Here is a 12,843-nt window from a genome sequence, read left to right as displayed (position 1 = left end):
ATGCGAAATGCAGACATTTATTTTCTGGAAAATATCAACACAGGTGACTAGCCCTGCTGTTATAAATACAAACCCACACAATGGGGCAAGTTTCATCTGATGACTAGCAAACTGACATAAGCTATTGCCACAATGCTCTTCATTCTTCATAACCTGGATGTTGAACATGACTAAGTGATGAATTCCTGCCAGTCTCCACAATAAACTGGAGACTCAAGTGAAGAGTATTCATTAGCAACACCCAGACCACAAAAAATCTTAGAAGATAATATCTACTTTACTTTATTAATTGGTTCTCCATCATCCCAACAGTGTAAAGCTTGTGAGAGATCTTGATGACAGGCTGGTCCCTCTCATATGGAATCTAAATGACCTGTGCTTTCTTTGTAACATTCCCCAGTCTATCCATCTTTCCAACTTGAGGAAGGAACTTTTCCTCAACTGAATTTTCCTTTAAATATAATGTAGAATTTAGCATGTCCCACATAACTGACAGCCCCCCCTTTCATAATGCAATTTATGAAATACAATGCAGCACTGAATATCAATAATGAACTGTAAAGAGTTAGCGAGAAAACAACTGAAAAACTGTTGGAAACACATGTTGATCAACTACATTGGGAAGACCAGTGTAAAGTTACGATAGTAAGACATCTTTGTCTTTGGGGACTCTTTGGATTACACTGAGAGCTGAGTTGAGGCCAGGGCACTTAGAGGAATAGGGTGATTGTTAGAAGTTATAAAAGTAGTTAAAGTACTAAATAAATCAGAAAAGAAAAGGCAAACGCATGTATTAATAATTTGTGATCAGAAATAATGGCAGTGACATACAAAGTTCTGATTTAACTGTGTTCTCCAAAAGTTAATATATTTCTTGTTGTTGTTGTTGTGGTCTTCAGTCCTGAGACTGGCTTGATGCAGCTCTGCATGCTACTCTATCCTGTGCAAGCTCCTTCATCTCCCAGTACCTACTGCAGCCTACATCCTTCTGAATCTGCTTAGTGTATTCACCTCTTGGTCTCCCTCTATGATTTTTACCTTCCATGCTGCCCTCCAAAACTAAATTGGTGATCCCTTGATGCCTCAGAACATGTCCTACCAACCGATCTGCTTCTAGTCAAGTGGTGCCACAAATATCTCTTCTCCCAAATTCTATTCAATACTTCCTCATAAGTTATGTGATCTACCCATCTAATCTTCAGCATTCTTCTGTAGCACCACGTTTCAAAAGCTTCTATTCTCTTCCTCTACAAACTATTTATCATCCATATTTCACTTCCATACATGACTACGCTCCATACAAATACTTTCAGAAACGACTTCCTGACACTTAAATCTAGACTTGATGTCAACAAATTTCTCTTCTTCAGATATGCTTTCCTTGCCATTGCCAGTCTACATTTTATATCCTCTCTACTTCGACCATCATCAGTTATTTTGCTCCCCAAATAGCAAAACTCCTTTACTACTTTAAGTGTCTCATTTCCTAATCTAATTCTCTTAGCATCACCTGACTTAATTAGACTACATTCCATTATCGTCGTTTTGCTTTTGTTGATGTTCATCTTATACTGTTCTTTCAAGACACTATCCATTCCACTCAACTGCTCTTCCAAGTTCTTTGCTGTCTCTGTCATCAGCAAACCTCAAAGTTTTTATTTCTTCTCCAAGGATTGTAATACCTACTCTGAATTTTTCTTTTGTTTCCTTTACTGCTTGCTCAATATACACATTGAATAACATCGGGGAGAGGCTACAACCCTGTTTCACTCCCTTCCCAACCACTGCTTCCCTTTCATGTCCCTCAACTCTTATAACTGCCATCTGGTTTCTGTACAAATTGTAAACAGCCTTTCGCTCCCTGTATTTTACCCCTGCAACCTTCAGAATTTGAAAGAGCATATTCCAGTCACCATTACCAAAAGGTTTCTCTAAGTATACAAATGCTAGAAACCTAGGTTTGCCTTTCCTTAATCTAGCTTCTAAGATAAGTCATAGGGCCAGTACTGCCTCACATGTGCCAACATTTCTACAGAATCCAAACTGATCTTCCCCGAGGTCGGTTTCTACTAGTTTTTCCATTTGTCTGTAAAGAATCTGCGTTAGTATTTTGCAGCCATGACTTATTAAACTGATAGTTCAGTAATTTTGACATTTGTCAACACCTGCTTTCTTTGGGATTGGAATTATTATATTCTTCTTGAAGTCTGAGGCTATTTCACCTGTCTCATACATCTTGCTCACCAGATGTAGAGTTTAGGTGTGGCTGCTCTCCCAAGGCTATCAGTAGTTCTAATGGAATGTTGTCTACTCCCGGGGCCTTTTTTTGGCGTAGGTCTTTCAGTGCTATGTCAAATTCTTCACACAGTATCATATCTCCCATTTCATCTTCATCCACATCCTCTTCCATTTTCATAATATAGTCCTCAAGTACATCACCCTTGTATAGACCCTCTATGTACTCCTTCCACCTTTCTGCTTTCCCTTCTTTGCTTAGAACTGGGTTTCCATCAAAGCTCTTGATATTCATGCAAGTGGTTCTCTTTTCTCCAAAGGTCTCTTTAATTTTCCTGTAGGCAGTATCTATCTTACCCCTCGTGAGATAAGCCTCTACATCCTTACATTTGTCCTCTAGCCATGCCTGCTTAGTCATTTTGCACTTCCTGTCAATCTCATTTTTGAGACGTTTGTATTCCGTTTTGCCCGCTTCATTTACTGCATTTTTATATTTTCTCCTTTCATCAATTAAATTCAATATTTCTTCTGTTACCCAAGGATTTCTACTAGCCCTCGTCTTTTTACATACTTGATCCTCTGCTGCCTTCACTACTTCATCCCTCAAAGCTACCCATTCTTCTTCTAATGTATTTCTTTCCCCAATTCCTGTCAATTGTTGCCTTATGCTCTCTCTGAAACACTGTACAACCACTGGTTTAGTCAGCTTATCCAGGTCCCATCTCCTTAAATTCCCACCTTTTTGCAGTTTCTTCAGTTTTAATCTACAGGTCATAACCAATAGATTGTGGTTAGAATCCACATCTGCCCCTGGAAATGTCTTACAATTTACAACCTGGTCTTACCATTATATAATCTATTTCAAACCTGTCAGTATCTCCAGGATTTTTCCATGTATACAACCTTCTTTCATGATTCTTGAACCAAGTGTTAGCTATGATTAAGTTGTGCTCTGTGCAAAATTCTACCAGGCGGTTTCCTCTTTCATTTCTTCCACCCAATCCCTATTCACCTACTACGTTTCCTTCTCTCCCTTTTCCTACTGCCAAATTCCAGTCACCCCATGGCTATTAATTTTTCGTCTCCCTTCACAATCTGATTAATTTCTTTTATTTCATCATACATTTCTTCAATTTCTTTGTCAGTTGCAGAGCTAGTTGGTATATAAACTTGTACTACTGTAGTAGGTGTGGGCTTCGTATCTATCTTGGCCACAATAATGCGTTCACTTTGCATTCCTATTTTCCTATTCATTATTAATCCTACTCCTGCATTACCCCTATTTGATTTTGTGTTTATAACCCTGCAGTCACCTGACCAAAAGTCTTGTTCCTCCTTCCACTGAACTTCACTATTTCCCACTATATCTAACTTTAACCTATCCATTTCCCTTTTTAAATTTTCTAACCTACCTGCCCAATTAAGGAATCTGACATTCCACACTCTGATCTGTAGAACGCCATTTTTCTTTCTCATGATAAAGACATCCCCTTGAGTAGTCCCCGCCCGGAGATCCGAATGGGGGACTATTTTACTTCCGGAATATTTTACCCAAGAGGACGCCATCATCATTTAACCATACAGTAAAGCTGCATGCCCTCAGGAAAAATTACGTCCGTACTTTCCCCTTGCTTTCAGCCGCTTGCAGTACCAGCACAGCAAGGCCGTTTTGGTTAGTGTTACAAGGCCAGATCAGTCAATCATCCAGACAGTTGCCCTTGCAACTACTGAAAAGGCTGCTGCCCCTCTTCAGGAACCACACGTTTGTCTGGCCTCTCAACAGATGCCCCTCCATTGTGGTTGCACCTACGGTACGGCTATCTGTATTGCTGAGGCACGCAAGCCTCCCCACCAACGGCAAGTGTAATGAGTGACATGGCACATGATGATTCGGTACTCGCTCCCCTGCATGATACCTTACAAGTGTAATGAAACACTCTCAGAGACTCCATTCAGCATATTTTGCTCTGAGAATTGTTTCAAAAATTTGCATACTGAAGATGCTAGAGTGGCAAATTTTGGGTACTTCCAGTCCCCTGTAACTTGTGGATAATTTTCTGGAGGTCACATTCTGCTTCCAAGACAATGATAGATATGAGGGGACAACTCAGAGAGGGTGGTGGAGGATATTGCCATACTTTTCAAACAGTTTTTATCATGTCTGCAAATTATTAGCAGTGTGGTGCTACATAACATAAATTACAATTTTGGAGCATTAAACTATATATACAATGAAGAGCCAAACAACTGGTACACCTGCCTGATAGCATGTAGGACCCCTGTGAGCATGCAGATATGCTGCAACATGACGTGGCATGATCCTGACTAATGTCTGAGGTACTGATGGAGGGAACTAAAACCATGAATCCTGCGGGGCTGTCCGTAAATGTGTAAGAGTACGAGAGGGAGGAGATCTCTTCTGAACAGCACGTTGCAAGGCATCTCAGATATGCTCAATAGAATTCATGTCTGGGGAGTGTGGTGGCCAGCACAAGGGTTTAAACTCAGAAGAGTGTTCCTGGTGCCAATATGTAGCAATTCTAGATGTGTGGGGTGTCACATTGTCCATCGGAATGCACAATGGACATGAATGGATGCATGTGATCTGACAGGATGCTTATGTATGTGTCACCTGTCAGGGACATGCCTAGACCCATCAGGGGTCCCATATCTGCCACTGCACATGCGCTACGCCATTACAGAGTCTTCACCAGCTTGAACAGTCCTCTGCTGACATGCAGGGTCCATGGATTCATGAAGTTGTCTTCATACCTGTAGATACATGTCCATTCGCATAAAACAATTTGAAATAAGACTCACCCGACCAGGTAAAATGCTTCCAGTCACCAACAGTCCAATGTTGGCATTGACAGGACCAGGCGAGGTGTAAAGCTTTGTGTCATGCAGTCATTAAGGGTACATGAGTGGGCTCTCAACTTCAAAAGCCCATGTCGATGTTTCATTGAATGGTTCACACACTGCCACTTGATGGCCCAGCATTGAAATCTACAGAAATTTCAGGAAGGGTCGCACTTCTGTCATGAATGAATCTCTTTAGTTGTGATTGGTCCTGTTCTTGCATGATCTCTTTCCGGCCGCAGCGATGTCAGAGATCTGACGTTGTACCGGATTCCTGATATTCACAGTACACTCATGAAATGGTCATATGGAAAATCCCCACTTCATCACTACCTTGGAGATACTGTATCCCATCACTCGTGAGCAGACTATAACACCACATTCAAACTCACTTAAATCTTGACAACCTGCCACTGTAGCAGCAGTAACTGATCTAACAACTGTGTCGGATACTTGTCATCTTATATACACTCCTGGAAATTGAAATAAGAACACCGTGAATTCATTGTCCCAGGAAGGGGAAACTTTATTGACACATTCCTGGGGTCAGATACATCACATGATTACACTGACAGAACCACAGGCACATAGACACAGGCAACAGAGCATGCACAATGTCGGCACTAGTACAGTGTATATCCACCTTTCGCAGCAATGCAGGCTGCTATTCTCCCATGGAGACGATCGTAGAGATGCTGGATGTAGTCCTGTGGAACGGCTTGGCATCCCACTTCCACCTGGCGCCTCAGTTGGACCAGCGTTCGTGCTGGGCGTGCAGACCGCGTGAGACGACGCTTCATCCAGTCTCAAACATGCTCAATGGGGGACAGATCCGGAGATCTTGCTGGCCAGGGTAGTTGACTTACACCTTCTAGAGCACGTTGGGTGGCACGGGATACATGCGGACGTGAATTGTCCTGTTGGAACAGCAAGTTCCCTTGCCGGTCTAGGAATGGTAGAACGATGGGTTCGATGACGGTTTGGATGTACCGTGCACTATTCAGTGTCCCCTCGACGATCACCAGAGGTGTACGGCCAGTGTAGGAGATCGCTCCCCACACCACGATGCCGGGTGTTGGCCCTGTGTGCCTCGGTCGTGTGCAGTTCTGATTGTGGCGCTCACCTGCACGGCGCCAAACACGCATACGACCATCATTGGCACCAAGGCAGAAGCGACTCTCATCGCTGAAGACGACACGTCTCCATTCGTCCCTCCATTCACGACTGTCGCGACACTACTGGAGGCGGGCTGCACGATGTTGGGGCATGAGCGGAAGACGGCCTAACGGTGTGCGGGACCGTAGCCCAGCTTCATGGAGACGGTTGCGAATGGTCCTCGCCGATACCCCAGGAGCAACAGTGTACCTAATTTGCTGGGAAGTGGCGGTGCGGTCCCATACGGCACTGCGTAGGATCCTACGGTCTTGACGTGCATCCGTGCGTCGCTGCGATCCGGTCCCAGGTCGACGGGCACGTGCACCTTCCGCCGACCACTGGCGACAACGTCAATGTACTGTGGAGACCTCACGCCCCACGTGTTGAGCAATTCGGCGGTACGTCCACCCGGCCTCCCGCATGCCCAATATACGCCCTCGCTCAAAGTCCGTCAACTGCACATACGGTTCACGTCCACGCTGTCGCGACATGCTACCAGTGTTAAAGACTGCGATGGAGCTCCGTATGCCACGGCAAACTGGCTGACACTGACGGCGGCGGTGCACAACTGCTGCGCAGCTAGCGCCATTCGACGGCCAACACCGCGGTTCCTGGTGTGTCTGCTGTGCCGTGCGTGTGATCATTGCTTGTACAGCCCTCTCGCAGTGTCCGGAGCAAGTATGGTGGGTCTGACACACCGGTGTCAATGTGTTCTTTTTTCCATTTCCAGGAGTGTAGATGTTGCCAACTGCACTGCTGTATTCTGCCTGTTTACAGATCTCTGTATTTGAATACGCATGCCTATACCAGTTTCTGTGGTGCTTCAGTGTATTATGTAATATCCTCAATTTTATTTTAATAATTCTCTTCATATCCTATAAACTACACAGCATTTATTGGTCGTAGAAATTATATTTCTATAGTTTGTACACATGACACTGTGCAAATCAAAATTAAATAATAATGTAACATAAATTTTGAATTTTATCTCATATTAAAGACAGTAACTTATCAAATGCACATGGAGCTTCTGTTTCTCATTAGTTCATGTATTTCATTTTGAACAATATAATTCCTAAAAAGTTCATTTTAGTCATATTTTTAATTTCAGTTGTGAGCGCTATGATAAGGAGTGCCTACTGAATTTACATTATCAACAAATATATGAAGGGAATAACAGTGAAAAGAGGTACAATATGAAATCCAAACTTTAATGAAATAACACTTCATGCACATAAAATAAAATCTATGTATTTCTGCCAGTTTTGAAAATACGTGCGGGTGGTTACCTGATCCAAGATTCCAAGTAAGAACAACATAACCTTTTATGAAGCTCACAGAAAGGTGATCAGATTGAGCATCATGAGAACCATCTTGACCAACAAAAATCATTAGTGCTATCTGTTCCATGCTTGATGGTTTGAAACGGAATCTTAGTTCCATATTGTGGTGAATAGTTCCTGGTAAAGGATACGCAGTGTATGATGAAAATCCAGCAACTGATGGAGAGAAAGAAGGCTGGCCAATGTCTAAGTCTAGAAAAGTAAGAAATCAACATGGAACATTACAAAAAATACCCTTCTACAATTTGGTGGTTAACTAGTTTATTTTTGTTTTTGGAAATTACAGAATAACATACCATGCTCACAGAAAATTCCATGTTTTCCCAGAGGACAAAGACAAAGGAAGCCACTACCGGGGAAAATGACACATGTTGCACCAAACTGACAAGGATTTACTTCACAGACTGATTTCTCACAAGCTTTCCCAACATACCTGAAAAACATAACAATGCGTGTAAATACAGGTGGAAGTGAAATTTGAAAAGGAAATATTTTCTCAAGCAGAAAAAAGTCACATAATCACTATGTGCTATAATCATAATAAGAATAATGCATCTGATTTCTTTGAAATCTTACAAAAACTAATCAGTGTTCTCTCTTTATAAATCTTAGGAGATGACATGAATTTTGATTTGTTTTGTAACATAAGAATTTTAACATTTTAGAACATTTATTAGTTTATCATTTACATAAAATAAAGCAAAGGCAGCCCACACATTAAGCAGACTGATGTGAGCACAGAAACACTCATAATGGAATACAGTGTTAACTAGCTTTTGAGACATGGATCTTCTTCTGGCAGAAAGTACACACACACACACACACACACGCACGTACAAAAAGCACGCTACTGTGATGTGGCAATGAGTCTGTGGTAGAGTATGTTTCGGTGTCTGTTTGGTTCTGTGTGTAATCATGTGTACTTTCTGCTAGAAGAAGAGCCAGGGCTCAAAGGCTAGTTCTACTGTGCTCTGTTGTGGGTGTCTATGCATCACACACCCATCTGCTACATATAAGTGGTTGTGTTTCCTTTATTTTACATACTGTTCTGTTCAAAAGTTTGCCATTTCTTGTGCATTACTGCAAGAGTTTCAAAAATAAACTATGTACCTTACCCTGAAGGACATAAACAGTTCCACTCATCGTTGTGTTCTACACATGTTCCACCATCATAACAAGGATTTGACAAACATGCAAGTGATGCACATTCAGAAATTCCTGAAGCACTCAATGAGTCATGTAAAATATGACGTGGCATATTATCAACCTAAAAACACAAATACAAGTCAAAAATTAATATCTTTTTGTATCATAATTAAATGATACTACATGATAATGATTTTTGGGAGATCAAACATCGTTGTCTAACTACTATCAATCCATTCAGATTAACTTTGCGCATTGTAGCTAATGAATAAATTTTGTAGCTCCCTAGTTGCTGCTGCTGATCCCAAACCTGAATAAGAGACTAGAGAAGTCATAAAAAAGCTGCAAAGGAACTTGAGGGAAGTCTCAATACCTTTTGTAACTACGAAGCACTTTAGTTCAGTCTCATTACTATCTGCAACTTTTAGCAAGATGGAAAAGTTGTCAGTCAATGGATTCTGTGAGATTGAATCCTGTGACAATATCAAAGCTCCCCAAATGTCTGATTTTAATTATGACATTACACAGTAACTTAAAAATTATAACATTTCTCAAAATGGGGGGCAAAGTTACTTGTGTCCATGACATACCCTAAGTCACACGTGGCTTCTGGGTGGTGCTAAAATGAGTAACAACAAAACAGGATGAGACCAAACTGCCCGAAAAAACCTCCCAGTCATAGAATGCAGAGCAAACAACCAAAATGTCCTTAGTTCATAGAACTGGACCATCTATCCGCATATGCCAACTTAACATCGAAGGAATAAGCAGGTCGAAATGTGACTGTCTATCCAAACTATCGAAAAACCATGCAGTCGATGTCATTGCACTCCAAGAAACACACACAGCAGATGATCAACAGATAAGGAGCAGAGGGCAAATACCAGGATATAAACTAATAGCCTCAAATAACCATCCAAAATATGTTCCTGCAGTTTATGTGAAGCATAATATGAAAAATTACCAGATAGTTTCAGTGAGCAGCAAAAAAGATATTTTCATAATTTCAGCCAAAATTGATAGTGTAACAATAGTCAATGTCTACAAGCCTCCTGGAGTAAACTGCCCTACTCCTCCTCTGCCATCTCAGCAGCATCCATCTTTATTCCTGGGCAACTTCAACAGCCATCACAATCTATGGGGATATTGTGAAAACTACAGTAATGGTGAAGCTCTTTGTGAATGGATGAAAACCGAAAACTTGGAAGTAATTTTTGATGCCAAGGTTCCACCTACCTTTCATTCAGGACATTAGAACAGAGGATATACACCTGATCTGTGCTTCACAACTCAGCTTCACAGCACCCATACCCAGATACATTGCTTAATACTTAAAAATTTGCCCCACAATCAGCACCGACCTATTATTATAGAGACTGGAATATGTGTAACCCTTGTGCAGTCCAAAACCAAGATGAAATTTCAAGAAAGCTAACTGAACTGAATTCAGAAATCAAACAGATAACAATATCAGATGGATCAAGCCAATACACAGTAACTACAGTCAGTTTATAGGTATAATTAAAGGAGCAGCCAGATGATTTATCCCTACAGGCTATCATAAAGAATATACACCTGGCTGGATAGAGGACAGTGAAAAATTGCTTGAAGAATATGAAGAAAATTCAACTGTTAGCAAAGCTACAGATTTTCTGCAGTCACTTGATGAGAATAGGAAGAAGATCTGGCATGAAGCTGTAGAATCATTCGACCACACATTTATCTCCTAAAGCTTGATCTGTTATCCAAAAACTGGATGCAACAAACTCAGCACTGGTGAAACCTAAAACTGCCATCAAGCCGAATGATTTTTGCCAATCATCTAATCTCAAATTCCAAGAGCCCAAAGGATAAGCAGACAAGAAGGGAAATCAAAACCCAGCTCAACACCAAGAAAAGAGCACCCCCAAATTACTCTAAATTTTCCAATCCATTCAATGAAGAGGAAGTAAGAGATGCCATCAGAAACATGAAAGTTGGGAAGGCAGCTGGATTTGATGGGATGTACCCTGAATTTCTCACACAATGTGGACCAACAACTATCAAATGGCTTTCTAACTTCTTCTCAGATATTCCCTCCACTGGAAATCACCCACCATTATACAAGAAAACCAATCTAATAGCAATCCTTAAACTCAACAAAGACCCAATAAAAGTAGAAAGTTACCACCCACTAGCCCTGTTAAGTGTTGCTTACAAACTACTTCAACGACTCATCTACAACAGGATCTATGAAACAATTAATAAACAAATACCCATAGAACAAGCTGGATTCAGGCCTGGTAGAAGCTGTAATGACCAAGTTATTGAATTAACAACCACTACTGAAAATGGATATGAGAAGAAGAGCATAAGCATAGCTGCTTTCTTGGATCTATCCACCGCCTATGACACCGTATGGCGAGAAGGCCTTCTCTTAAAATTTGTGAGCATCATTCAGTGTCAAAAACTCACAAGCCTACTTAGTGGCATGTTAAGCAACAGACTTGCCCAGATGTACTCTGATAATGACTAATGACAGAAGCAAAGTTTTCCAATTAAGTGACAGGCTACCTCAAGGATCTGTATTGGCCCATTTCCTTTTCAATTTATACATTTATGACTTGCCAGCCACAACCTCAAGGAAATTCATATATGCTGATGACATCTGTTTGGTAACCCAGAGCTCCAGTTACACCACTGCCGACATGGAAATCCTGGACACATACTTCAGGAAATGGTGCCTCTGCCTAAACCCTCAGAAAACTGTTACTTCAGCATTCCACCTATAGAATGCTGAAGGTAAACTATGAGGACAAACCTTACAGTACTGCAGTACTCCGAAGTACCTAACTTTCTGACAAAATCTCTCTGACGTGGCCACAAAAGTGAAGACCTTTAAGAATATCATTCAGAAGCTTGCTGGTACCTACTGGGGTTGCTGTGCTCAAACCCTAATATCAACTGCTTTGGCACTATCATACTCTGTCGCTGAATACTGTTGCCCAACTTGGATGAACAGTGCTCACTGCAACAAGATAGATGTGTAACTCAACCAGACAATGCGACTTATCACAGGCTGCTTATGTAGCACTCAAACTGCATGCCTACCAGTTTTAAGTAGCATCCAACCTACAGCTCTACGGAGATCAGATGCTCTCCTGAAGATCTGGAGAAACATTCAGAAGAACCCGAAGCTACCCATACACAGCGATATATTAATAGCACAACATCAGCGTCTGAAGTCAAGAAAACCTCCTTGGTGAACTGCACAACATCTTGAAGCCTCCGACTTTAACATCAACGAAGTATGGAGAAGTCAACGGGAAGAATCATCAGTGTTCTACGGTTATGTGGTTGAAAAGCCTTCCATGCGAGTTCCAGGTTTCACACTCCCCAGATGCCAGTGGAGAACCATCAACAGCGTCCGTACAGGACAAGGGAACTGTGGATATCTAAAGCACAAATAGGGCTGGACAACATCTCCAGATAGTGACTGTGTAAATGCCAAAAACAAGCCTTCGGGGGATCAATAAATGACATCCATCATGCATCACCTGAAGGGCTCAACTGGATCAAAAGATTGTACTTGGAAATCTAAGAACTTGTCTAATGTGTACAAAATTTAGTATAATACTTTGGACATTTGATTCTGTACCTGTATTTTGCTTGTCATTTCTTACACTGTATACTCTTAAAATTATGTATTTGATCCCAGCTCTGTATCACCATACTATAAATAAAATTTTTCAAAATGGGAAAGGAAAACAACTACTGGATGAAACTGACAGTCAAATTATGTCAATATAAGAAATCCTGTATCGAGATGAAATAAATTTTGAACTCAGAATTTATACGAGCTATAGAGGAATGCTAGGAACATCCACTTCCAATGAAATGCCCCAATGTGGCACAGCATTTGCAGTCGAGAGAAATATTATAAATTCATTGCTAAATTTCATATATATGACAGAAAAATTTCACTTCTCTCTATCAAGTAAGGGAACAGGTCACACGTGTCAATTAATGTGCACAACCCCTCAAAACATCTATAACTGAAAGGATGCTAAAAAAATTGATGACCTCTAGAAACACTGGCAGAAGTTAAATATACAATTACAACACA

At 41.1% G+C, this 12,843-nt stretch overlaps 1 protein-coding gene across 1 annotated transcript in view; it reads right to left on the bottom strand.

The window, feature by feature from the left end:
* The window catches only part of LOC126267092 (protein eyes shut), a 275,518-nt gene that overhangs the window by 104,433 nt on the left and 158,242 nt on the right, over window positions 1–12,843 (bottom strand). The window contains exons 11-13 of the mRNA XM_049971959.1: window positions 8,708–8,859; window positions 7,889–8,025; window positions 7,539–7,784 (exon numbers count right to left, since the gene is read on the bottom strand). Coding sequence (XP_049827916.1) covers window positions 7,539–7,784; window positions 7,889–8,025; window positions 8,708–8,859 — 535 coding nt within the window. The remainder of the gene's footprint in view (window positions 1–7,538; window positions 7,785–7,888; window positions 8,026–8,707; window positions 8,860–12,843) is intronic.

This window comes from Schistocerca gregaria, chromosome 4 (assembly GCF_023897955.1).
Source record: "Schistocerca gregaria isolate iqSchGreg1 chromosome 4, iqSchGreg1.2, whole genome shotgun sequence".
NCBI lineage: Eukaryota > Metazoa > Arthropoda > Insecta > Orthoptera > Acrididae > Schistocerca > Schistocerca gregaria.
This window is presented reverse-complemented; position numbering and strand designations above follow the sequence as displayed.